At 39.6% G+C, this 27,990-nt stretch overlaps 1 protein-coding gene across 10 annotated transcripts in view; it reads left to right on the top strand.

Annotated features, from left to right (window-relative positions):
- The first annotated feature begins 3,036 nt into the window (after positions 1 to 3,036).
- Positions 3,037 to 27,990, top strand: part of BNC2 (basonuclin 2) — a 354,372-nt gene continuing 329,418 nt past the window's right edge. For 2 of the 10 annotated variants that reach the window (XM_035558598.2, XM_035558597.2), the window contains exons 1-3: positions 3,037 to 3,082; positions 3,219 to 3,279; positions 3,992 to 4,186. In XM_035558598.2, coding sequence (XP_035414491.1) covers positions 3,268 to 3,279; positions 3,992 to 4,186 — 207 coding nt within the window. In that variant the 5' untranslated portion in view covers positions 3,037 to 3,082; positions 3,219 to 3,267. Of the gene's footprint in view, positions 3,083 to 3,218; positions 3,280 to 3,945; positions 4,187 to 4,466; positions 4,673 to 6,595; positions 6,681 to 27,990 lie in introns of those variants that run through there. The other 8 variants (XM_035558579.2, XM_050716583.1, XM_035558586.2 and 5 more) reach the window with 8 other exon arrangements.

Genomic DNA, 27,990 nt, shown 5'->3' with positions numbered 1-27,990 from the left:
CCCTTTAATAGTTGTGGATTACAGAAAATAAAGAAGGTTTTATATTCAGGACTGGACATCATTTTTCCCCTGGAGATTTTTTTTTTCTTTTTCTGCAGGGAAACTGCTTTTCATTTACATTTGAGTACCAGTTTTCTCTGGAAGTGTTCTTCCTCACCTCACCACCCATCAATGGTGGATTTCAGTTTGACATGTGTACACTCATAGTGTACTGGTGTCCTGTGTTCCACTTCTCTGCTGGTTGGGCACATCATGTGGACTGCACCGCAGGTTTGCAGGATGTGCAGAAGATTCATGTGAACCATAAATTAATTCAGTAAGAAGGAAGATTAAGACAGCAGAGAAATACCATACTCTGGAGACATCACAATTTAGATGACTTATACTTCACTCCTCTCAAGCTGCAGTTCCTACTTAGACTATTGCAAACCTGCATCTCAGTGCTCACATCTGAAAAGTCAAAATAAAAGTGAAGAAAAATATTTTGCTAAGTAACTTTGTTCATGTTAATTAATCTCAGACCAGTGACTACTACTCTTTATGGTGGTTACAACTGGTTTTTAAGGAAAACTACAGCGAAAAAGTATTTGCTGTATAGGCTAGATGTTATCGATGAAGCTGAAAGTGTTAGTCACTGCTGTCTTCACTAACAAACATCTTCAGTCTAAAAAGCAAGAAAAATGTTAATCTTTGCTTCTACTCTCTTAAACCTCACATATGATCTGCCAAATTTAGGATAATTAGATGCTTTCAGAAGTCATGAGACAGCCTATGACACAGCTTGGGTCTTTACACAGTCTCATGAGATGTTCACTGAACTACAAGTAAAGATATCTCATTGTTGGCTGTAAAATCTATCGTGTGCTGAACTCTCAGTGAGCACAGCAATATAAAGAAAGAAAAGTCACCGTGCAGATGGATGGTATAATATGTTAACAAGGGCCTCATCTTCCTAGGATTATCTCAGGATACCACATAGTAGGTAAGTCTTAGCAGGGACTGAGTGCAAATTCAAAACACTGTTGTCTGTGTGACAGAAAATATAATTCCAAAAGATGCAAACTTTCTGGAAATCTTGCTGCTTGTTCAGTCTGAAGTCTAATGATGATGTATATTCAAATGTCACCAGTTAGCTATTGTGCTGCTGATCCTTTGAGCAGAAATGTCTTATTCCACAGTGTTTATCCTGTAATCCCATACTGTCAACCCAAGAATCAGAACTCCCAACAGCCAACTTGCCTCCAGCTATTTTATCTCCTCAGCAGCTTTCAAGAGGCTGTAATATACTGTCAATACAAAAGCCACTGGCTTATTGACAGGCGGAGGGGAAAAAAAAGGGGAGATTTAAAAAAGCTGAATTAAATATCAAGCAAGGTAGCCCAGGAACTACTTAATGGATTATTATTAGTTTTCATACAAAATGATCCAAAATATTTTAAAATAAAATAAGTGGAAGCTATTAATTATTGTGTTACACTTACTAGGTTCTTCATTTGAAATGGTTGGTCAGAGCTTAGATCAAATTTTTAGTGTGTAATGTAGGTTCATGTAGGATCACTGTAATCTATGGGTTTAAGGAATATAGGAATAGCTCCACCAAATGCCTAGCCCCAGTTTAAGAAATCTCACTTTTCCAAGGTAATACAGGAAATTTGTTTTAAATTCAGTTGTCTGTTTGCCTACCTACTGTAAGTCCTTTCTTTCACAAAGCTGTAACTCGTTGTAGCCTTGATTCTCTTCTCTGCAACTACATAGAAAAGACCAGCCTTTTACTGGGCACGGCATATCTTTATGGTGGCAGGTGACCATGCCTTCTGAGAAGGTTACAGCGTTTTATTTTTAATCTGCATCAAGCTGCTTTGGACCAGCTTTCATGTGAGGAGACATGCACGTGAACTTGTCAAGGCTTTAACCACTAGGGGGCTGTGTGAACACAATGTTTTGGGTAGTTCTTGGCCCTTCACTGGTTCAAAAGGGCAAATGCGTTTTTATGTACAATAAAATGTGACTTTGAAATAATTAACTAGGTTTTACTTCTCTCTCCCCTTTGATAGAAAATGTGTCAAGTCATGGCTTAAAAAGTCCTGTTTTTTTTTTTTTTTAGAACGTCCATAAATTACTCAAAATTTTACTTGATCATATGTACTCCTATAAAACAAACAAACTTTTGAATCGTTGTCTGAGCCTGAAACACGCTCTCAACAGCTCAAGGCTCAAAACTAATCCTAAAATGTGGGCACTGTAAGACCCGTCCACAAGCTGATATGTGTTATGCCTGATGAAGATATCTGGGTAAGATCCAGGAAACAGAACGAGCTTTCAGTAGAAACCTTGGGATACATCCAGTCGGTTGTTGTGAAAACCTAGTTTTGGTGGTAATATAGGTCAGCTACCCTTCCCTCTTACGGCAGGCATACGAAATGCAGAAACGATAAAGACAGCAACATCAGTTGCAAAGCCTCGGGGCTTGGTAGCTCACAGGGATGTGCCGCACAGCACTACATTGGGAACCTGCAGTCCCAGGCAGCTACCTGTCTCACCTACTTGACCCATCATCTCCTTGTGAGCGCCTTCTGCGTCAGCGCTTTTGAAGGATCCACCCCCCGCCCCGCGTTTACACGGGCCCCGAGGAGCGAGGGGAGCCGCTCCGCAGGTCACTCGTGACCCTCGGCCTCAGCGCCGTGACGGGCCGGGAGAGGGCCCGGGGGCAGCCCTGTCAGCCGCCGTTCCCCGGGGGACGGCGCTAAACGGCGGCTAACTGCGAGTAACCGCGCTAACGGCGCCGCGCCGGCCGCTAGGCAGAGCCCCGCGGCGGGCGCTACGTGTGCGGCTCGCGGGCGGGCAGCGGCGCTCCACGCCCCCCCCACCCCCCCCCGCTCCCCTCCGCCCCCCCCGCCCCGTCCCGTGCGCGCTCCCCTCAGGGCGCGCGCGGCCGCCGCGTATGTGCGCGCTCCCCGGGCCGCCGCGGCCGCGCTCCCCCCCCCCCCCCCCCCCCCCCGTGGCGGGCGAGGGCCGCGTTCGGGCGCGCTTGGCTCGGCGTCGCACACGCACAGATGTGACTTCTTGTCTGTTCCCTGCGAACGTACAACCGTGACGGCTCACCTCCTCCCTCCTCCCCTCCTCCCAACACACGCGCGCTTGCAGAAAAAAAAAAAAAAAAAAAAAAAAAAAAAAGGCCACCCTTCCTTTCACGATTTTTTTTTTTTTTTTTCCCTCAGATCCCCACACCGCGCTGCAGCCGCCGCCGCCGCCGAGCCCCGGGAGCTGATGGAGCAATGGGTGGGGAGCGGTGAAAGCGGCCGGGCGAGCGAAAACTTTGCGCCTGCCTAACTTTTCGCCTCCCTGCTAACGCTCTCCCCACGGCTCTCTCCCCTCCGCGTCCCCGCCGCGTCCCTCTCCGCCCTCCACCCTCCTCCTCCTCCTCCTCCTCCTCCTCCTCCTCCTCCTCGCCGCCTTCTCCCCGCCGGGGCCGGCCGGCGAGGCAGGGGGAAGCGTGGTGAGGCGGAGAGGGGCGCCCCGGCCCCGCGCTGGCCGCCAAGTTGTCGGCGGGCGCCGGGCGGCTCTGACAGCTCGGCCGCGGCACGGCGAGCCTCGGGGCGGGGGGACGGGGCCTCAGCGAGCCGTGCCCCGCGCCCCCGGGCACCGCGGGGCCCCCTCGGCCCCGCTCGCAGCCCCCCCTCCCCCCCCCTTCGCCGCCTCCCCTTCCCCTGCCCCAGCCGAACGGCCCCGCACCACCAGACCAACCTGTGGAGGCTCTGACCCCAACCTGGGTCCCTCCTCCCATCACTTCCAGCGCTCCGCTGAAAGCTCTTTCCCTTCCTTTCCCTCTGCTGCTCGGGCTGAACTTTGGGGGCTGAAGTTTTGGAAGAGTCAGAGGGAGAGAGAGAGAGGAGAGAGGAGAGGCTCTCGCTACCGCTGCTGCTCGCTTTTTGGGGGGAAACAAACAAACAATCTATCTTTTTTGTTTTTGAATTCTCGCTGTGTTTTTTAGTTCAAACCACCTGAAGCTGTGAGGGCGAGAAAGAGAGAGGAAAGTGGGGAGGACGAAGGGGAGGAAGGAGAGACGGAGAGAGGGCAAAGAGTGAGAGGCGCTGAGAGCCCTGAGGCAGCAGGAAGGGTGCAGGCACTGCCGCTGAGAGGAGATCGAGAGACAGGGGGTGCACTTGACAACCAGCATGCAGAGATGGTAAGAAGTTTCCAGCAGCCTTTCGTTTTCATTCTAGCCTTTACTTCGGTTTGATTTGATTAATAAATCGTGCAGTAACACAAGCAGCCCTGCTCGCTATCCGGTGTGTTTCAGCCTTCAAATAAACAAGCAGCCGGGCAGGCGAAGGAGGGGGGTAATAAATAAATAAATCAGCCTCGTGCTGCTTGGATTGGGGGAAAAAATGACTAAGAGGCTGTGCTAAACTTTCAGCAAGTTTGGGGATTGAAATGGGATGGCCACATGCTTTTTTGCCGCCTCCTTCCCTCCACTAAAGATGAGGGGATAGTGTGTGTGTGGTTTTTTTTTCCTTTTCTTTTTTTTTTTTTTTTTTTTTTTTTAAGTGTGTGTCTATGGAGGGAGGGAGAGCGAAGGTGGAGTGGGGTCGAATTGGACATACGGTGGTCTGATCTTTTTTGGACACCACCTCCTGCTCGGAAACGAGTAAGGTTTGCACACAACGTGAAGGTAACCTCTGCGAGTGGGGGAAGGAGCTGTGTGTTCGCGTGTGAAACAGCGCCTGAGGCAGGGAGACAGAAGTGTAAATCCACCTTCCCTCCGTAACTCTTTTCTTTTTGTTGTGCATGTGCTTGCAGTTTGCACCTCTCCAATCAGCGACTGTTAACAGAACTGGTAGAGCTGTGTGGATGCGCTGGCTGTAGGAGGGAGGGGGGAGCCCCAAAAGCCAACTTTGAGCAAGTTCTTGCCGCGTGTTTCATGTGCTGTGCAATCGCACATCTCTTTTTACAGCAGGGTTTTTGCAGCGCAGGGTTTGGGCTTCCACCGCCTCTTAATTTAAAAATAATAATAATAATAAAAAAAATCGAAACGACCGAGGACCTCGTTTGGCTGAAGTTCTCTTGTCCGGGCTTTGAAGTGAAGATAGGTTAAACAGCTGCGAAGAACAAACACGTCCAAAGAGCCGTGACTGCTCGTACACGCATAATGCTCACTGCTCGCCTTAGCGAGTGGACTGACCTCGGTGATGAGCAGCGCTCAGCCCATACTCACCGAAGTAGTGTATTTTCAGTTGCTGCTTGATTACTTCCTTGCTTTCCGTCAGCTTTTGCCACCTCACCCCGGGGATGCTGTATGTTTATCTGGTGTGCCTTGCATATACATATGCTGGCGTGCGCACGCACGCCTACACATACATATATATATGTGTATGTGTCTACACACATAGATGCGTGTATACACATGGCACTCAGAATATAGGTACAGTGTATCTCTGTGAGTGAAGGGAGAGCGTGAGATGGAGGGTTTGTGTTTTTCCATTCTCTCCCTTACATGACATGTCTTGTTTCAGTGATCAAAGCCACAATTGGAGTGTAGGAGATGCAACTGTCAAATGTAGGCAACAATAAAAAAAAAAAAAAAAGAAAGAAAAAAAAAAGGGAGGGGGAAAGAGCAGCATGTGCCCAGGACTGTGGTTACAGTAACGCTGACAGAAATTAAAGTGGTTTTGAAAGCAGCATGCGATTTATGATGGTTCCCATTTACCCTAGAGTCAAGCTGTTGTAAAACTGATGCACAAAAGACATCATGTAATAATCTGGTGTACCCAGGATTAAAGTGGCAATGAGTGTCTTTTTGTGTGTGTGTCTGGCCGACAGTTAAAATGGTTTGAAGCAATTTTTAAGTAAGAAGTCAGAGCAGAATATTACATATTTTTCTCAACCTGTATGTAAGCCATGCATAGCCGTTGCTGAAATATTTTTAGGTGGAAGTGGACTTTTATTCCTCGTTATCTTCCATTTCGTCTCTGTATTATAGCCCACCTCCATAGACGGGAATTTTAAAATGGGGTAGCATTTTTTGTCATATATTTGGAGTAGAAATGCTCGCAGTGCAATTACTGAGTTCATGTCAGACAGCAACATTTGATAAGCCTGATTAGCAGACCTGCGCAAGAATACCAAGTTCCTGTAAAAGTATGTGGAACGTTCCTTGCCCTTAAAAACGGCAGGAATTTTTAATCTGAAATTTAATGGGGCATATGAGCTGTCTGATACACTGCAGTTTCATTTTAAGCTGCCCATTATTAATGAACCATCTAGCTCTATGTGTGTTCTGCCTTACATTCCTAAAGCACAAGAATTTTAAAATTTATGTATTTATTGCATTAAATATTTCAAATGATCCGTCGTTGCCTGATTCAGACGCAAGAAAATCTAAATGTAAATTGCGCACTAATTTGTTACGAGCAAATGTTGAAACTCCTTATAAAACTTGGGAGTGTGAAAGCGTCCCTTAAGCACACACATCTTATAGACATAATAGGAGAACCTTGCCATGGTACGTTATTTTGTGAAAATGCAACGCGGACATTTTAGGGGAGCAAACTGTGCAGGTTCCTATTTTTAAGAACACTGTATTTTTGTTATTGAGGTATCTGTGAAAGACAGACATGTGATTACATTAAACAAAGTAAAGGAACAGACGAAAGCCAAGATGACGGTTGCTGTATTAAAATGTAAGTGTTACAGTTTGAATTTTCTAGTGAGTTTTTGAGTTCAGTGCTTTACATAACATTTTGTCCTAATCTTGCTTGCTGTCAGAGATGTTTCATGGTTGTGCAATTGCTGCAGTCAAGAATGCCAATTTGCATTCCAGGAGTGTCATTTGATTACTTTTATCTGCACAGCTCGAAGACCAGCCCAGACCTCTCATTTCATCTTGCCATGTCACGAGTCAGTGCTGTGTCGTCTTTTCAAAAATCTGCCTGATTTAGACAAGAAAGAAAAGTACTTTCATGTTGCAGCCGCAGTCCCCTGCTAACTTGTCAGCAGCAGGATATGATTCACTTGGGCCCAGAAGAATGGTACAGAGACGAGGGTTAGGCGGTTCAATAAGCCCATGGACAGGTAGTGTGTGACGTCCCAAGAGAGCTTAAGTTAATGAAGAACAGGTCTGCTTAGTTCTTCACACTCTGACCTGGTGCTGTCCCCACAGTTTTCTCATTTGATCTTTCCCAGCAAATTGATCTTTTCTAGTACTTTTTTGCCTTCCAAGTTAGTCCTTGTGGGACTGAAATTAGCAGAGCAACTTAAGTTGGATAATACAGCTGTTCAGAAAAGAAGAAATTGGACACTAGCTCATAAAGGGGGGAGGGGAAAGTAAGCTATTCTTTCTGTTGTTAACTGGGTTTTCCTTTTTTTTTTTCCTAGTATTATTTTAGAAAATTTCACAATAGCCATATTACTTTGGAAGTTCGCTTTCTTTCTTATTTATAGTCTGTATGGATGGTCCATTGCACGCTGCATTAAATGTGTATCCTTTAAATAAAACAAACATGCTTGCGGCATAGACTGCAGGTTTGCTTTGGTATTTGTCAGTTGAACTTGCTTGTTAGAAATGATTTGCTAGTCTGTAATGAGGCTTTTACAGTTGTCGTAAGACATTTTAAATATCAATTGCACATGCCAACTACATTATTTATAGCCTGCTAAATAACTGTAATTCCATAGTATCCAATACTGAAATGCAGTGGAGATTAAACAATAAAAGCCATTACAAATGGTATGTGTAAATATTATGGTAGGTGAAAATACAGTCAGCAAATTACCACTGGCATTACTGGTTTTCTGGAAAACCAGTGTATACAAACAAATTGGTTTTGAACTAAGACACTCCGTACTTGAAATCTGTGTTCTAAAATGGAACTGTAGTATTAGTTGTCATTCCTTTACATTGTTTTGCACTTAGTAGTTGAAAAGTGCAGTGGAGGTGCGCTCGAGTATGTGTGTGTAGGCGTGTGTGTGTGTGTGTGTTTAAATACATACATGGCTAGCTTGTCAAACAATGTAAGATTTCAAACTGGAATTTTGTAAATAAAGTGTAAGTTGGAAATGATTAAGAGGGTCTTTACTATGCTGCACAATAATAAGCAGTATTTAACTTTCTGTATTTCATAGCAGATGTTCTCACATATTATCCATGTCCTTTCAAGTTGTAGAATTGAAAACTGCTGAATGAAAAGAACACTTATTATGTAAGGGAAATATTGCTCTCGCTCCCTTTTAGTATTGCTTTTGAAAATGGGAAGGAACTGTAAAGGATCATTGGTCAGTTTAGCTCCTCTGCAGAGCTAGAGGGAGCTTCATGATTTTATTAGATATGCCTAAGGTGGAAAAAAAAAAAAAAGGCAGAAAAATATTCTGAATAAGTGCGTGTTGATTCCTAACTCTTTTTCAGAGCCAAAGATGTAGCATTTAGTTTTCAAGGTGACTTTATTCTATAGTGGATGTACATGTATGTTGTGGCTGACTACAGATGTCGGCAATTTAAAGAAAAGAAAATTACTGTCAGCAAACTAATTACATTAAAAGAAGTCCATGTAAAATGTTGGATTTTATACAAAGACAAAATCTATATTTTTCCCTTAAATATGGGAGTTTCTGGCAGTGTTCCTCTTCCTTTTGCATATTGGACACTATCAACAGAATTTCAGTCCTTTCTTCACTGTATGTTTTTTAATGAAAGAGTCCTGACTCTTGATCTGCAGGCTTGCATGGCCTTTTGTTTTAAAGTAACTATTAGTATGTGTTGGGAAAAAAAATTAGGCATATCTGGAAATACAAAAAGTTCCCCATAAAATATAAAACAAATAGAGTATATCTGTCATCTTGGAAATGTGTATCACTTCCTAATCTAGCCAGGAATTTGTACTTAATTTAGAGGAATAGCGTTTAACATGGCTTAATAAAAAGCATCTGTTTAAACCTTGTATTCTGTGTCAGTTTCATCCCACCTAAATTCTGACATATTTGTTCTAAAAATGCATTGATCGTAATTGCTGCTTAATAGTTATATGGAAGCTTTTACAAGCATTACTTTGGACAAACTTATTTACCATTTAAGTAAATGATATAATCCAGTGAGATAAACTACCAGATTTGTCTCCTTTATCTCTTGCACAGTAGCTCTCATTATGTGCCTTGCTAGTAAAAGCCTTTATTTGTTGATTATTAGAATCTTAGTACACTCAGGAGTTCTGCTGTAATTTAATGTGGTTGTTCAAAGAGGTTCTTTCATTTTAGAATCTTTTCACAGTACTCTCACCACATGTTATAAATATGTATATTTTATACACCAGATACATATGCAAATACTATTTTTCTTATTCCAGGTAAATCAAAGTTATTGAGGGAGGATTCTTTTCATCTGTAGAGGCTATGTCCATACTTCTTTCTTGGAATACTTTATGTGAAAAACACAAATTTAGATAACTTAATCAGATTTGTTTCTGATTTGTTACTTTAGGGAGTTCTTTATGTTTCTTTCAAAATTTTCTTTTCATGGAGCTGTCATGTTCTATTATTTACTTAAATCAGATTTTTGTAGAAAATTACAAAGATGTAGAGGGGTTCTAAAAACATACTGGACATTGTGATTATTTGCCATTATAAAAAACAGAATGGCTATTATGCTGATTTGTAAGTCATGAACAAAAAAGAAATCAAAATTCCATAAGCTAACAGCGAAAAAGTCGGTAAGTCACCATGATCTGGTGCACTGTCTGGAAGTTCAGCTGTGTTCCTGCAGTGTATTACAATTGGTTACGTCCACAGTTCTGCTGCATATAAAACTTAAGAAACTAGGCCTGTTAGAATTCTTCGGCTACGGGGAAAGTTTCAGACGGTATGCAAAGCATATTATGAACTGTTATCAGCTGTAAACGAAACTGAGGGTATGTACAACAGCCATCATGCTGTCAGCTGGAATCACACTGAATTAGTGTTGCAACTTTATCATATTTGTCAAATATGTATTATTTTGAAACTTGTGATTTGTGCTTTTAGGCAATGCTTTTTAATGTTGAATACAAAGATGTAACAGCGAACAAAAAACATTTTTCCCTTATTGTGACCTGACATTTGCCAAAGTGCCCCATGCTGAAATTTCTTTTCAGTATCTTTTTTTCTTCCAAAGCCAGACATGTACCCAGACACAAAAGCCTCTGTGTATAGCAAGCTGTTTTAAATATTGTGACTCGACGATGTGCTGTCCTTTCTCTGCTTGAGCCAAGGATCTCTGCTCAGTGTCTGTGGATTACCAAGTCCCTTCTTTATTGTACCTCTTGTCAGCTATTCCTATTCATTTAACCTTTCATTAGTGTCTGTGCAGCTTCACTGTCTGGAAAGGCAAGGAAAAACCTAAAGGCCTACTGTCACAGTTATTAGATTTCTCGGTTACATCCCAGCAACCATAAAGGAGTAAGAGTCAACACTATTGTCATGCATGCTGCTATCCTGGGGTGCAACTCTTCTGTGCATGTCAAGGACATGTGCCACATGTTGATAATGCATCCCAGGGATAAATGCATGACATGGGGGATAAACCAAGGCTGGCACTAATGAGCTTTGTAGGAGTTATTGCAAAGACAAACAGTTGTGAAGGAATTTTGCTTAAAACGCTGAAGAGATGGACTTGCATTAAGTGTTGCCAAGGCTTGCTTGTGAGGTACTTGTCAATCATGTTAGATTCATTTAAGTTCCATTTACAAGGGAAAAAATGTTTTCTATGACTAGGAAATGTATTGTTTTTCTTTCTTTCTTTTTTTTTTTTTTTAATAAGCTGACAGGATAAAGTGTACTTGAAGTAGTCCTTCAATACACTTCATGACAATTTTTTTCTTTTTTCTCATTGTTGAATCAAAAACTGAAATACATACAAATTACTTGAAAAACAATCTACTAATATGAATTGCACTGTATTCTAAAATATTCCTGTTAGCAAAGCTTCAAATTCACTCTGGGTGTTGTATTGACACAGGCTTGTCCAAGTTTAACTGAGAATATCTGGGTGCATCTAAGTAGTTTGTTCTATTTTTGGCATCCTAAACAGTATGAAAAAGACAAAATTATTAATTATGAGACCATTTCCTCATTCTGCTGAGGTACATCTTCCATTCAGTCCAATGCAATATTCACATTTTGCTTCCAAAGTTCCTGTCCCACCCATCTTACATGCCCTGTTAACTAAATCCAGCTGAACTCTGAGCTTGCAGTTTTTACAATAGTAAATAATACATGTTTTTCCCTGACCTCTTTAGTTTACCTTTTAGAACAGATTTTAATCACATTTTTATAAGTAGGATTAAAACAGTATGATGTGTAACTTCATATGACTTTTATAAGGAGAAATTGGTCAAAACAAAATTCGATCTACATATTAATAGTTAAATTATAATTGAATTGCTTCCATTAGTTCTCTGCAATGCAACTGATGTTGGTGCTATTCATACCAAGGTTAGAAGTGGGAATAAAGCCATTGAAATCAGTGGAGTTACAGCTACATGAAGCTGTTGAATAAAACCTAGTCACCTCCTTTGCACTTTCCATATGGCACGCTAAGAGGGTTTTTGAGATGATAAATCTAGTGGGCCACAAGAAAATTCTTACAACTTCCTCTTTCCAGATGCACTGTTTAGATTTTCAGTGTCAGTGGTCATCATTTATTAATAGGGATGCTGAGCTTTTTATTTTTTTTTCCTCACAAATTCTGATATGAAGAAAGTGAAGAATGGCTGTACCTTTAGCTTTAGTTGAACATCGGAGGCAAAGTAACCAGCAATGTAATAGCTGAATTCAGGAACAAGTTGCTCCAAAGAAAATTGTATTTGAGAGAAAATTCAGAAAAAAATAATCTTTTTATTCTTCTTCTTCAGGCCCTGGAAACATTTGTACCCCTGATACTGAATTCCACTCTCCTTAAATTAAAAGAGAAGCTGTTATATTTTGTGATTTGAATTAGACAAATATTTAAGTGGAATGAAATCTCAGATATGAGCTGGAACAAATGTAGTAGTGCCTACTTAGTTTAAAACATCCTTTCATTACTAGACTGATATTAGCTTTGATGAATCTAAAACTTACTACATGGTTTCCAAATCAAAGATGAAAGGGCCAGTTAGGAATCAAATAAATTTTCCTGTTGAAATGTAGCATTTGACATTTAGAAAGATGTGCTCAGCATGATGAACCACTTCTCTTTACGGCAACTTGCCTGGTGATTTTTGCAATAAAACTACTTTGAAATTGAATTGAACTATAATAAAGGTAAGGTAAATTAATTTGGAAGTCTTGATTAGTGCCATTTTTTAAGCTAAAGGAAATATTTCCCTGAAAGCTCTTTTTTTCCCCCCTTTATTGTTAATACATGCCATTTTTCATTGCTAACTACTTACTGTTGTTCTTTTGATAGACTGTTACTAGTCTAATTCAATTGTCCGTGTGTGGCATCTTGCTAGTTTTATTAAAAAAAATGTTTTGTTATTCACCTTACTGCAAAAGCAACCAGTAGATTCCTAGTGTTGATCAAGTAGACTTATACCCCATCTGTATCTTTTAAAGGGTTATCATTATTCTATACTGTAAGTTACAGTCTACAGTACAGTTGGGCAGTGCTTTTATACTGATCTGATGCCAATTGCATGTTTCTAAAAGCCTACTCATAATACTTTACTTTCCATAATGAGAATTTGTACAGAATCCTAGACAGCAGCATGGGAAACTTTTGTTTTTCTACTGAAAATGCTCAGAATTAATAAAAAATAATAAAACCCACTAGTCAGTATTAGTAAAAACTTTTAGCTTTCTTCTGGTATTCTGGCAGGCAATGACCATATATCTGTTAGTGGCTGTCTTTTGAGTTGGGTTTTTGAAGACACCCTGTTCTGATCTCCTGTACAATGTACGTGGTAAAAACAAGTGACACTAGAAGGCGGTTGGATAAGTTAATACATACACAACTTAAAGAGGCTGAGGAATTTACATTCTTCAGTACACAAACTGGCATTTTGATCTTCTCCATACTTTGGTGCAAATATTAAAAAGTAATGTATGACATTGCATCAGTAATGTAACAAAAGGCTTCTGAGGGAAGTGTAAGCTGACTTGTCGTTCACATGGTAAGAAAGCCACCAAAAAAATAAGTAGGAGCAGGTAGCAACAGCAGGTAAGTGATGTGTGATTTAAAGATTTCTACTCCTTTATTTATGTTTTTTTTTTTTTTAACTTTTGCCTTCAGAAAATAAGTTACAAACTTCTTTCTTTCCTCTTATCCACAAATAACTTGTACTACTTTGCATATCAGCAGTGAATCTCATTTATCAGCTGGTTTATTTAAACGATTTATGATATCAAATAATTATTTTGTAAGCAAGAAGTTCTTCAGCTGCTGAGTGGACTTACAGAGGGGATGCAAATATTCATCCTTTCTTGTCACTTTTTGGAGTGCTGTTGGCAGTATGAGGGCAGCAAGGGGTAGAAGTGAGCTACCTAGCTCTATGGTTAGGCGTGGGGATCAGAAAGTTGCAAGAAGCTCATCACTATATCCTGCTAATTGAAATTTTTCATGAGTTAATTCCATGAGATAGTTTCCTGAGTTTCATTAGCAGTAGCCTTTTGATTAAAAATAAGAGAAAAAAAAAAGTCCATGTGATGGCAGGGAAGGAGGTGACTGAGTCTGGGAGTATGATATTGAAAGAGTGCCAACAGGCAAATAGCTCTAGTAACCACAGCAGGGCAAGAGGCTTGCCTCTTTCCTACCTTGCATACCTTTTCTGTACCCCTTGTTACCTGTATGTGGAATTTCATAGCCCTCTTGCTATTAAGTGGTGGGCAGTATGACGGGATGAGTTTTGCATAACATGAGCTTTATGCAGTGTTTAGCAGTCACTGGGCAATACAGAGGATTTGCGAGCGTGTTAGATGAACCTCTGAAACATGCAGACAGTGACTGTCTTCCCATTGCCACACACAGGGGGCCAAAATTCACTCTTCTCATGAAGTTATTGCCAGACCCATGAAAGATCTAATCACAGGATCCTGAACAGTTGCAACAGACAAATGAGCCGATTGGTGAAGTCAAGAGAACTGTTCTTGTTCTCACCTTTACAGATATAAGCGTTGACGATGTGACATGGTACACCATGGCGGATACCTTCAGGCTTCAGTTTGAAATGTAATCTGTTTTAAGGATCATTATTGCTCTTGTGGTGATAAGTTTACAATAAACCAACACAAATCTAGTCTTGTAACAAGCAAAGTATGCATGTTCCTTTTGCTTTACATACTGCAAGAATTATTTTAATTTAACATGCTTTTTCTTTTTAAATATATCAGTGGCAAGATGAACTACAGATGTAGTGGAAGGAAAAAGCTTTTAGAATTTTTGCTGCAGCTTTCCTGCGGGGTGCATGCATATATGTGTGTGCATGCATGTACATATACAATATATTGTGCTATATACATACACAATATGTTATTATATACATCTTTATAAATACATTTAAATGTACATATAAAAATAGATGGAAATGCATACACACAATACGTATATATGTACATGCACTTTAATACGTAGAAATATACACATATACATTTTTTTTTTCCTCTGGACAGCTACTTATGTTACCAGGAAGGCTTTTGGGCCAGTTCTGGTTCTTTACTAAAAGTAAGAAATAAATTGATCCTAAAAGGTACCTGTGAAAATAAATGTGTTTCTAGAAGGGAAACTAAATATTGCACCTCCCTTTATCTTAAGAGAGCACTTTAGGAAATACTGGCTTTCTTTTCTTTTTTCTTCTTTTTCTCTTTTTTTTTTCCCCTCCTTTTTCTCTCTTTTCTCTTATATTTCTTTTCTCTCCTCTCCACTCTGTTCTCCCCTCCCCTTCCCTCCCCTTGCCTGTCCTCTCCTCCCCCCATCTTCCTCTCCCTTTCCTTTCCTTTCCTTTCCTTTCCTTTCCTTTCCTTTCCTTTCCTTTCCTTTCCTTTCCTTTCCTCCTTTCCTTTCCTTTCCTTTCCTTTCCTTTCCTTTCCTTTCCTTTCCTTTCCTTTCCTTTCCTTTCCTTTCCTTTCCTTTCCTTTCCTTTCCTTTCCTTTCCTTTCCTTTCCTTTCCTTTCCTTTCCTTTCCTTTCCTTTCCTTTCCTTTCCTTTCCTTTCCTTTCCTTTCCTTTTTTCTTTTCTTTTTTTCTTTTTCTTTTCCTCTCCTCTCCTCTCCTCTCCTCTCCTCTCCTCTCCTCTCCTCTCCTCTCCTCTCCTCTCCTCTCCTCTCCTCTCCTCTCCTCTCCTCTCCTCTCCTCTCCTCTCCTCTCCTCTCCTCTCCTCTCCTCTCCTCTCCTCTCCTCTCCTCTCCTCTCCCCTCCCCTCCCCTCCCCTCCCCTCCCCTCCCCTCCCCTCCTCTCCCCTCCTCTCCCCTCCTCTCCCCTCCTCTCCCCTCCTCTCCCCTCCTCTCCCCTCCTCTCCCCTCCTCTCCCCTCCTCTCCTCTCCTCTCCTCTCCTCTCCTCTCCTCTCCTCTCCTCTCCTCTCCTCTCCTCTCCTCTCCTCTCCTCTCCTCTCCTCTCCTCTCCTCTCCTCTCCTCTCCTCTCCTCTCCTCTCCTCTCCTCTCCCCTCCTCTCCCCTCCTCGAGTCTTCTCTCCTCTCCCCTCCTCTCCCCTCCTCTCCCCTCCTCTCCTCTCCTCTCCTCTCCTCTCCTCTCCTCTCCTCTCCTCTCCTCTCCTCTCCTCTCCTCTCCTCTCCTCTCCTCTCCTCTCCTCTCCTCTCCTCTCCTCTCCTCTCCTCTCCTCTCCTCTCCTCTCCTCTCCTCTCCTCTCCTCTCCATCTCCTCCCCTCCCCTCCCCTCTTTCTCTTTCTTTCTTTCTCTTTCTCTTTCTCTTTCTCTTTCTCTTTCTCTTTCTCTTTCTCTTTCTCTTTCTCTTTCTCTTTCTCTTTCTCTTTCTCTTTCTCTTTCTCTTTCTCTTTCTCTTTCTCTTTCTCTTTCTCTTTCTCTTTCTCTTTCTCTTTCTCTTTCTCTTTCTCTTTCTCTTTCTCTTTCTCTTTCTCTTTCTCTTTCTCTTTCTCTTTCTCTTTCTCTTTCTCTTTCTCTTTCTCTTTCTCTTTCTCTTTCTCTTTCTCTTTCTCTTTCTCTTTCTCTTTCTTTCTCTTTCTCTTTCTCTCTCTTTCTTTCTTTCTTTCGTCCTCTTCCTCTTCCTCTTCCTCTTCCTCTTCCTCTTCCTCTTCCTCTTCCTCTTCCTCTTCCTATTCCTCTCTCTTTCTTTCTCTTTCTCTCTCTTTCTTTTTCTCTTTCTCATTTTCATTATCATTATCATTATATTCTCTTTCTTCTCTTTGTCTTTCTCTTCATTGTTCTTCAGCTTTGTCTGCTCTCTATGTTATAAAGACTCTTAACATTTTCATACCGTCCACAGTGTTTCCATTGAGAAGTATATTAAATTACCTTTTTCTCTGACTTGAGTAATTTCCTATGAGCATACCAATATTAGTACTGTGAACCTGGGTCTTATAAGTATATTATGGTAACAATAATGAGACCTGCTAACAACCAAGCCTGTGATATCTCTCTAATTCATGAACTAAAGATGGTCATACCAGCACTTGTGGATATTTTGCCTGGGAAAGTAGTGAGCAATTGGATTTGCAGAAGAACCCCCACATCTTTGTGGGTGTTTTTCTCCTAAATTAGGGATCTTCTCTCCTTTAGAATTTTGATGACCTCCATTTATGATGACAATATTGTGTGAAAGGCATGACACCATGTCTTTTGTCATACGTTATAAAAGAAACTGGGCTGGCCTTTCACTGGCTTGTATGAGGATGTTCAATCCATTTATCTTGGGTTTTATTGCTGTTATAATGTACATTGACATATACTGTGATTATACTATCATGCTAATGTTTGCACAATATATAGGATTAGCTGATTATCATATTATAGAAAGTATTTGTATTTTTTTGAAAAAGCCTCTGAACTGTGAAGATTTGATCAACTTGTAATTCCAAGTAAGATTGGCTTGCTAAAATAGCTGGTTATAGCTAAGGCTACCCATAAAATAATGGGAAATATCAGGTGTTGGCAAAATGCAGTCCCGGGATGGAAAAAAGTATAGAAAATTTTCAGAAATTACATGATGGCTAATGGAAGCTCAGTTGAAATTAAGTGATGTGACTTAGACAATTTCACTTAATACCATATATTTAGTTGCAGTGTTGCCAGTCACTGATCTGGGCATGAAGATTGTCTGAGTGCCATGACGAGACAGAGAATTGTTAGCTAAGTTTCAGGAAAGGTAGAACTTAGTGCATTTAAGGCATTGGAGGGTTTCACAGGAAATACTGGGTTTGTCAGAGGGTTTGCACTGTATTCAATTTTGGCCTTTGGTAATTAAAATTTCTCAGGAAACGTGTATTGAAATTTCATCCAAGGATGTCAGGGAAATGGGATACAAACTTGAATCATAGGACAAAGGCAGATAGCATTCTTGGACCTCTCTCAATTAGAAACATGGGATATGCATGGCACTTCAGGATGGAGAGTGAATAAACCTTCATGTGCAGTTTATTTAAATGAGTTGATGGAATGGATTTTTCTCAGAGCGGTCAGTGACAGATTTCACACTGACTTAGAAATAACAACAACAACAACAGCAAAACACTTTGGAGTTTGTAAGTTCCTAACTCTTGTGAGACTGTTACTGCAAGGTAACCTCTAGTAGGGATTTACAGCATGCCAACTATTTGCACTATCCTGTATGTAGTTTCCTTCATTTTCAGTGCGGGGAAGCTACATCACATGTGCTGCAAACTAGCTTATACACTGTGAATCTGCCTCCAAACCACTTGATGGTTTCTTCTTTGTTTAGCTGTCTTCTAAAAGTCCATGGGTGTTTTGCCTTTGGATTTCATGAACTTAATGTCCCATCTGTATTACCAGAGCTGGCAGATGGCTGGGCAGTGGTATTAACTCTCTGCTCTGAAAGGATCATGGGAACTTGAGTTATGACAAATATTCAAGACTTTTTTTAATGTCTTATGCTAAAGACAGTCACTCCATGAATAGTATCTGACTCACTGTGCTAGTTACCCAAAACCTCATGGAACTGAGGAAAAAACATTGTAAAAGAGATTGGATAGTTCTTCTAAAGATGTAAGACTTGTACAAAATGAAAAAAGAGGCAATTTTATTACAAGTAATAATTGTAGAGTTAAAAAAATTAATAAAAATCAGTAAATATGTGATCTATTATCAAATGTAGCATGTAGTCATATGTTGATTACAAAGGACGGAAATGTGGGTAGTAATATAAACCTGTGGTACATTGTAATGTTATCAAAATACAAGTCTGTCCTAAATAAGGCAATATCTATGAATAAACTTGATCTGGATGATCAGTGCCATGCCCACATGGAGCCCTATATGACTATTTGTTGTTCTGAGGTGGATAGTTACATGGGGTGCACTGAGTTACAGTATCTACATATTTATCCATACTAGTCTTATACTATTACTTACTTACAACACTTGAAATCCACCAGTGCCTTTTGCATGCAGAATCAATGCCCAAAGTATGCAAGATGAAGACTTTCCTTTGCTTTATGTGAAGCTAGTTTGCTAAATGTTGTCTCTGTGAGAGAGATTGAGATAAACAGTAATCTAGTTTCTGAGGGAGGCACAATTCAGACAAAGACAATACAGGGTGGTATTTTTTGACGTATACTCAGATGCTGTCAACTTTGTTCTTTCTTCCCCAATATTTGGCTATTTTGTTTCCTGCTCTGTTTATGAGCTAAACTAATGCTGAATGTGGCTCACCCAGCTTCTATGCAGGTTGTCTCATGCACACCACATCTTGGGATGATGTTAAAGGTACTGGTTTTAACTGAGGAGGACTGAAATCATAAGTGCTACACTAGCTCCGTCACTGCAATTGTAATCAAAAAACAAACTCTTAACACTTTCAGCTTAAAAGGCATAGGCATTCCTAAGATGCTAATTGTTCTCAATGGGACGCCCTGTCTTTGGAAATTTTATTTCTTCCCTGATACGAGCACGGTGAGTGACATCACAGGAACACTCTTTCCAAGCATTCAGCAAGGTCCATGGGTTTTTTTGGTGTCTGAAGGAGGAAAAAGAGGGTTATTGTCAGGTTTTGTCTAGATGGGACATGATATCTGCTGACAGAAGAAATATTACTGCCAACAGTGCTACATCATCTCCCTAAATAACATTAGCTAAGTTGATATAGAGGGAGTATTGCTATACCCATTTGAGCAAGTGCAAAGTATATGTTTTGTTTTAATTTTGTCTAAGAGTGTGAAACTAAAGAAGTTTCACTGTACTTTTATAAGACAGTTACTATAACTGAAGTATCAGTTTTATTTGTGTATCAAGAACATAAGCTGTTTTCTAAATACCTTAAAATTCTTCTGTATTTCATACAAATATCAACTTCATGAATTTTTGCTTGGAAGACCCCACTAATTGCTATCATTTTGACTTAATGCATACTTTTCACAGACTTATGCACTCAGAATTTCATTTACAGAGACAGGTTCATTGTGTTCCTGTTACAGACAACTGAGACCAATGGGACTTCTTGTTGGGAAAAAAAAAAAAAAAAAAAAAAGAAAAAGACTTTTAAAATACTTCTTTACAGGGAAGATGGCAGAGCAAGGAGACCATTTCAGACATCTGAGCAAGCTTATTCAGACTAGTTGAAGACTATCACTCTCTGTAGAATGAAACAAGACATCCATAAGGTTAATCCTTATGGACATTTCCCATTATATCTCATTTGGTGTCTGGTTGGTTTCACAAACTAAAATGTTTAGAAACCAGATATATAACTGAGCTGCTTAGAGCTTACTTATTCTGAATGCAGTCCTGAATACCCTTTCAAGGGTATAGGTTGAAGGCATATTGATGATATATCTTTAACACTAAAGTTCTTTTTTTTTCTAATGCCAAGATAAGTACTACTTGTATAATCCTTTCCTAATTTATTTTAGAATTGATAGAGTTTGGTGTTTCATCCCAGATCTAAGATCCCATGCCCAGAGTCATTAAGGAAATCTTCTTTGATTTATATAAATGTTTTGTCTTAATGTAGTCTTTAGAGAAGAATGACACCCTTTCACTGAAAGAAAAGAAACTATTCAAAGGATTGAATTTCTTTTTCTTAATTTGTAATATAGCCCATTTTTTTGCTGCAGGGCAATATTTTTTTCTTTACAGATTATGCAGGGTGTTTCAGCTGAATATGCTCATACCTTTAAAAATCATTTGGTGTGAGAACTTTTTAAGTTTGAGGGTGTTTTTTTTCTTTTTTTTTTTTTTCCTCCTTTCCTATAATACAGTATACCCTGCCTTTGAGCTTTCAATTTAAGTCTTCTGTCATATACTGCCAAAAAGTTTGTTCAGAGCTCTGTCTGTGTTGAAACATGTATGCCTGTCCCAGTGTCATAACTAATTATATATCTTGTATGCTTACTTCTAGTAATTGGAAAGTAGACCTACCGCAGGATACGTTTTAGTATTAGATTGTATCTTGGGGACATGTTACAGAAATCAAGTTTCCACCAAGCAGCAACTTGAATTTGTAAACAGATATTACTATTTTAAGTACATCACCTCATGATTGTTTCTTGACATCTGTGTGTGTTTGTTTTAAAGTTGGGGAGAGGGTATTTTTGAACGGTACCTCTGCATGGGTAGTAATTATATACTTAACCTACTTCTCTTCAACCACAGTATTCTGAAGTGTCTGTTGTCTCTAGTTGAAAAAGAGGCCTCTTGTTTCCATAATGTCTTTCTGCAAATTTTGTTTGGAGGTTCAAAACTTCCCCAAAAATGTGTCTTTGCACAGTGCCTGGCTAAGTTCTGCTTGGCTGCAATGCTGTTTTCGGTTCCTAACTTAACAAGAGAGGGAGGAGGGAAGGAGGGAAAGAGAGACTGGCATTTTGATCGGGAAAAAGCATAGAAGAGATCTAGGGAAAACCAACATTCATTTTCATCTTTTTCTTTGCAGCATCATTAGCTTGTGCTTTGTGTATATATGTATATCCATATCTGTATATGTGCATATGTGTCTATGAATTTTTGTAGGTACATGAAGAAAGAGAGAAAGCCTCGTGGTTATGTGTAAAGTTTTTCTTTGCGTGCTCACAGCTAGGCTAGCAAACAATGACTTATATGCATCAGCATGTATAAAATATGTGCTCCTTGTCCATGCCTGCTGAATGAAGACTTTGCCAGTCTTAAGTCTGAGAGCTTCATGTCTTGTTGCAATTAAAGTCTTACAACTGAGCATTTAATGCTAGTGATAGATTACAGTATTGTCAGGATGTGTTCTGATTTTGGGTTTTGTTGATTTATGAGACCACATTTTTATGGGAGTTGCTGGGTAGCTGCTGTTGTACATTAAAAACTCTTACTTTCATGGAGTATGTATCAGTGTTTTATTAAAACTACAACAGTAGTGCTTGATTTTCTTCTAAAGCCGTGCTTTTTTTTTTTTTTTTTTTTAGATAAAACAGTAAAACAATAGATATATCAATGTTTATGGCAGTTTTACAAGGAAACTTTTTTTATTCATTTGATAGGAAGTGTTTGTTTCTAATTATGTAAAATGTCAGGTACTTCTTTTCCAAAGGAGGAAGGTTTCTTAAATGACTTACTAGTTATTTAAGTCTCCTTGTTATCTCTTAGTTTCTGTATTCAGAAAACAGCATGATTTTGTCAAACTCTTTTATTACTGTGTATGGCATCTTCAAAATTAATCTGGATTAAATCACTTACTTTGAAAGTTTTTGACAACAAAATGTATATTTTAAGCAGTACAAATGTCTTGTCAGGCAAATTTATCTTCCACTTTCCTTTCCACAATAGGCATTTTCAGAAGGTTCAGAGGAGGAGAAGACTGGGTCAGTTTGACCAGGGAGAGTATAATGCTGTCCCACATTCCAGTTTTATATGGTTTCAGAACTGATTTAATATCTCTTGTAAAGAAAGATAGGAGTATACTGCATGTAATAGCTTCAAGTGACTTTTAAACTTCAAATTTCTTTTTCAAAGACTTGCAAAAATTTAGTATCCTAATTTCTTCAGAAGAATATCAATACAAGAGAGCACATTTTATATACAGTTTTTTTTGTTTTGTTTTTTTAGTACTTATTATATTTAAGCGATTTTATTCTCTCTCATCTGTTTTAACAACTCTCCACCCACCCATGGCGTTGAAACACTTAAGAGCAAACTAAGCCAGCTATTTCAGTGATGTGAAAATTGGAGATAGAGCTGTCTGAGAAACCTTAGCCACCAGGGAAGAAAGGAGTCTGGGTATTTTCCTATGCCACAGTCTGTGGAATTTGTCTTCTGTATCTGCCACTCATTCTTCTCCCAGTTGGTCTCTCTCTGTTGTTGTTGTTGCTACAAAGGAACAAGAGAGTTTTGCCCCTATCCTTCAGCCACTTTGGATGACCACTATTGTAGACTGCCTTTGGAAACCTTATCCAAAGGTTTCCAGAGCAGTAGCAGGGAGAAATTAACATGTAATTCTGGTCACAAAAGTGTTAGTTATCAATGAAAACAAAACTATGAGTGTAGAATAGGGCCATGGAGCTATCAGTCTGCAGGGTCAGATAGACTCCGCATCAGTTCCATTAATTTTGTCTTTGAGAGGCCTCTTATGCCACAAGGACAAAAAAAAATTTGAAGTACAAGCTCCAAATTCCTTGGAGGTTAATGACCCTTGCCTGAAAACAGGATTCCGACATGCCCATAATTCTGAGGTTTTCCAGTTTCGGCAGCTAGTGTATATCAAGGTTTCCATATAGAGGATTAGAATATGTGTTGGTCAGTACAGTAAAGAAGCATGAGGCAACTAATAGCAGTATTGATAAACTAAATGTCATTTGACAGTAAAGGAAGCATTGTATCAGTAAGCTAATTTTGGGTTGACAAGGATAAATAAGTATTAAACTATGTAAAATAACTAGTGAAATGCTTCTGGAAGAATCTTTTCATCCTTGTAAAAAAAAAGTTGTGGCAGTAGAAGAACATTTGTCCTGATGGTTTTCTCTGTAACATGTAGCTAAACATAGATTTATGTGATCATTGTTCATGTGGTAGACCTTCTAAATGTTATGGTACTCAAATATCCAGACTATAAAACTAAAAAATGTTACATTACTCAAATATTTACAATATAAAACTAAAAAGTTGATAATATGCATTATTATGAGAAAATGATGCGAGGTTTTTCCTTCTCACTTGATTCTTTCAGCTATTGCAATACTCATTTGTACAGCAATAAGCAGTATGATAATTGTCATTTACTCTACAGTACCTTTTCTTAGGAAATAGAAAGGCAAGATACTCTGTCAAAAAGTGAATTCAGTTTAATTTGCACAAATATGGCTTGATTTTGAAGTAAGAGTGTGTAAGCAATTCAGTAATGGATTCAGCTATGAAAAATGGGATTGAGTTTTGAGCTGTGGCCATGTTCAGTATCTTGGTTCTGGATTATGAGTTTAGAAGGATTAAAGGAAGTTTTGTAACATTGGTTTTATGAATATGGTACAGATACAAAAATACAGATTTGTTTTGCCAGCAATTATCCAGTCTGCTGCTGGTTTCTCTCAGTTATCCACTGTCTCAATTTTAAGCTTCCAGACAACTTTTGATACACATGCAGAAAACATCTCTGATGTCGCCATCATGAAGGTAACTTGTACTGATTTACATTTTATTCCTCACAATGATTCAATTTTTAAGCAAGTTTACTGTATTTTTTTGAATGTTTTACAACACATACAAAAAAGGAGTAAAACATTGAAGACATTCAACATCCTGTTTGATGACATCTTACTTACCTTTGTATATTTAGTGTATAAATACAATAATATATAATACCTGTATCTAATGTATATGGAAAACAAACAAGCAAACAAAATTACTAAAAACCTGCATGGAAAAACTCAAAAGACCTGAGTGTATGGCAGTGCTGTTATCTTTTGCCTAGTGTGCAACATATTATTCTGTTATGCATCTTGGGAAGACAGAGATCATTTTTAAGCTCCACAAAGTTGAATGACTTTTGTTGTGCAAAAATCCCTGAAAACAAAATCCCATCAAGCCAGACCCCCAGCATCTGGTTTTCATCTGCTCTGATTGTATCAAGAGGAAACAATCCCATATAGATGAAGAGTTGTATTCACCATGATTTAGATCCCTAGTGTGTTCACAAGGGTTGAAAGAACCACTATCCAGAACTCCAAGGAACATACTTGCCTGACATAGTTACTGAATGTAACTTTTTTGGTCTTCTAGTGTCACATGTATGTTTCCCTCATTTTTCAAGAGCTTTTTGAAGCTAAATAGATTTATATTTATTTATTTGTATCCAGAATCATTATACACAGGGACATTATGCTTTCATAAAAGAAAGTACTGTTTGTTATTTCATTCATTTCAGTACCATCAGTATTACAGCAGTACTTGCTCAAGAGGACAGTGTGGGTCTGGTTCTCTCCTTAATACTTGTTCCCCTTTTCCCATTCCCACAAATGCCTGCCAGACCTGTGATAGAGTAACAAAAATTCAGTTGTAACAGACTCAGAAACATGATTGGTGCTGTCTGGACTGGGAAGGAAGGATTCCAGAAAGATGATAGATGGTAAGATGAAGCCCTTCCCCAGTGCAAAATGAAGTCCGTGCCTAATTTGGAGATAACATAACATCTGGTTCCTTGAGTGATCTGACTTACTCTGAAGATCTGCAGAGGACTACAATATGTCTTGTACATATTTAGTATTTTGGAGGGTTTGAACTCCAGCTGTGCTTCCTCTGATAAATGATGAGCTAGAGAGAGAGAGAGATGAGAAAACTTCAGGTGTCTGTTAGCAAAAGGCAATAGTAACAAACCAAATTAGTGACAAGGAACATCTTCTAATGGATTAATTTAAAATAAAAAGTTATTTCCTGAAGCCTTGATATTTATATTGGTGGGAAATTAACTGTAGTAAATTCAACAGGTGCAGGCAGGGCCAGTGTCTTCGCTGGTTGAGTAAAATAATAGAATTTGAATCAGAGTGAATTAAAAACAAAGCAATGTAGCAACTTTGTAATAGTCCAACACTCCCTAATGTTACCCCCAAATGAATGGTAGGTACAGTATTTTGGCAGATTTTGCATCAGTGTATTAATATGAGCACATATTTGTCTCCCTGACTTCAATAGAGATTATATTTAAAATTTGTGTAAAATTTATATCCATTCTTAGACTTTTCTTAGCTATTCCTGTGTAAGGTACCTTCTTACAATTTTGATTTTTTTGGTTCTTGTGGTTTATAATCTGTTCTCAGTAATAGACATACCTGATACGGACATGCTGACTTTTTATCAGAAGACATCACTCAGGTGAATACTGCTGGTTGAATTGAATCCCATTGGAAAAAGTACAACTTTTAGCACAAGGATTTACAAGATGTAACTAGCTTCCCATCTAGTCTAATTGACTTCTCTGTGAGTATGCAGACGTTTATCGGCTAAGCCTCTGATTTGTCTACATGAAAATGTTTCCTTCACCAGATGTAGTTTGTTAGGAGCTTTTGCACTCCTTTGAGCCCCTTTAGACAAAGCACAAAGGCTTCTTCTGAACTCTTAATTAAAATAGGTGGTTTAATTGAAGCATTGTTTCTCCTACTCCACTCTCCTAACTAAACTTTCATTCAATGAGTCTTTATGATTGTTCTGAACAGTAAATATATGTATGCCAAAACCCAAGAGGGAAAAAATAAGTAGGTGGTCTGCAGAACATTTGGACAAAGCAACTCAAATTCTTCCCAACATTCTGTATATTATCTGAAAGGTACCTGTAATTGGGTGAAAATACTCAGAAAATGGATTTTCAATAATAAGCTTTAGTTTCTGGAAGATGGCAGTTCAAGTTACAAAAATATGCTCACATGTAGCATAAAATATGTTAACAGTATGGGAGTGGGTCTTAAAATTACTCAGAAATGTTTGTTTTTATTAATCTTACTGCACTAACCGAAAGACTTTTCCATTGCTTGCTATGGGTTGAAATGACTTCCAATAATGACTGTGCTGGATATTGAGAAATGCTTAGTCTGAATGATGCAACTTAGGTAGGTAGGTTGAACTCTTTGTGTGAACTCTTTATGAAGGACTAAATGCTCCAATTGCAAAATGATACCTTGCACTTTCCCTGTCCTGTGTTCAGTCCATGTGATGGTTATTACACTTGTTGATGTGGTGAGCTGATGATGGCTAAGGGCCAAATGACCACCCAGCAGCTCACTCCTTCAGTCCCGATTCTTCCCTGCAAGCGCCACAGGAGGGATGGGAAATGGGAGGCTGTGGTCAGTCCCTAGCAGCTCCACTCTGCTGCCCCTTCCTCCTCACACTTTTCCCCTGCTGCAGCGTGGGTTCTCCTCTCCATGGGCTGCAGTCCTTTAAGTTAAATCTGCTCCAGTATGGGATCGCTCACAAGGCCTCAGTTCCTGCAAGGAATATTGGATGGGGTCCACGACCAGCTGCAGCATGGATGTCTGCACCAGCATGGTCCTCTCCATGGGCTGCATGGGTTCAAGCTACTTCATTGTGGTGGCCTCCACAGGCTGCAGAATAATCTCTGCTCTGGTGCCGTCATCCTCTACTTCTTCTCTGACAGTGGCAGCACTGGCGTTTCTTTACTCTTTTTGTTTTTTTTTTTCCCCTCCCCCTCTCTCTGCCTATGCAGCATTTTGCCCTTTCTTAAATCCATTTCCCCTGAGGCACCAGCCACAACTGCAGGGCCCCTCTGTGCCTGTGGTGGGGCCGCTGGAGCCGGCCATGTCCAGCACAGGGCAGGCCCGGCCTTGGCCTCACCTCACAGAGGCCTCTGCAGCCACCCCACCAGCACCTGGCCAAGGATACCCACTGCAATTGAATAAGGAAATATGACTGTACTTTGCTTTACATTAATATTTTTTGTTGCTGTTGTTTTTCTTTATGCTTGCTTGTAAGCTTGAGAGTTTATTAACTGTTACTATTTTGTGGTGGTAGTGTACATGAGTTGTTTGGGGCTTTTCTGTTTAACTTCTGAGTCATTCCTTAACTTACATGATTTGTAGATTGGCTGCCCACACCAATTAACATGGAGAGAATCTAATTTGTTCCATAGCAAAAGTTGTTTTTTTTTTTCCTCTTCTTCTTCTTTCCTGTAACCATTTAGATAATATAGGATGTATGCGTGGCAAGATGTGTGCAAGCAACAAGGTTTGTGGAGCTAGGGTGTGCAACAGTACATGCTCACTTAGGACTTGGCTCAGTCAGCCATTGGAGTGGGTACCTGAGGTGTAAGCATAGTCCCATTCCTACCAAGCATAACTCTGGTTATACATAGCTGAAGTATTTGGTATAACTAAGAGTATTTTAATTGTTGTACTGCATATGCCTCCTAAGCAAAGAAACATTCTGTGCTTAAAATCCAGTACTCCTGATTAAAAATGAAAAATGAAGTGGTTCAGTACTGTCTTACAGAATATAGGAGTCTGACCCATTAGTACTTCATGGTATCTAGGGCCTTAAGGTCTTGTTACCATGATTGTAATTTAACATTAAACATGCTAGGCTAAAATAATCATAAGACAGATTTATTTTTCTTCTTTTTGAGCTAGGTATTTTTTCTCAGACGGTCATTAACTGTTAGAAGTCTGTGATCATTTACATTACTTGGCGTGCTGTTTGGCAGTGTTATGTTTTGCTGTATTTTCTTGGAAGGCAAAGAGTTTCCTATGAAAGGCGAATTTTTGGCTTTCTACAGTCCTTTCCCAATGAGGTCCCATTGCGTGGAAGATTATGTGGAGAGATCAGCAGTGATGCAACTTTGTCTTCTTGCCATACATCTCTCCAGATGATTAGTTCTCTGGTTGTCTGGATAATATTTTTAACTATGTCTAAATATGGAAAGAGGGAACCCTGCTGAAGATTTACTA

Source organism: Cygnus atratus, chromosome Z, assembly GCF_013377495.2.
Source record: "Cygnus atratus isolate AKBS03 ecotype Queensland, Australia chromosome Z, CAtr_DNAZoo_HiC_assembly, whole genome shotgun sequence".
NCBI lineage: Eukaryota > Metazoa > Chordata > Aves > Anseriformes > Anatidae > Cygnus > Cygnus atratus.
This window is presented reverse-complemented; position numbering and strand designations above follow the sequence as displayed.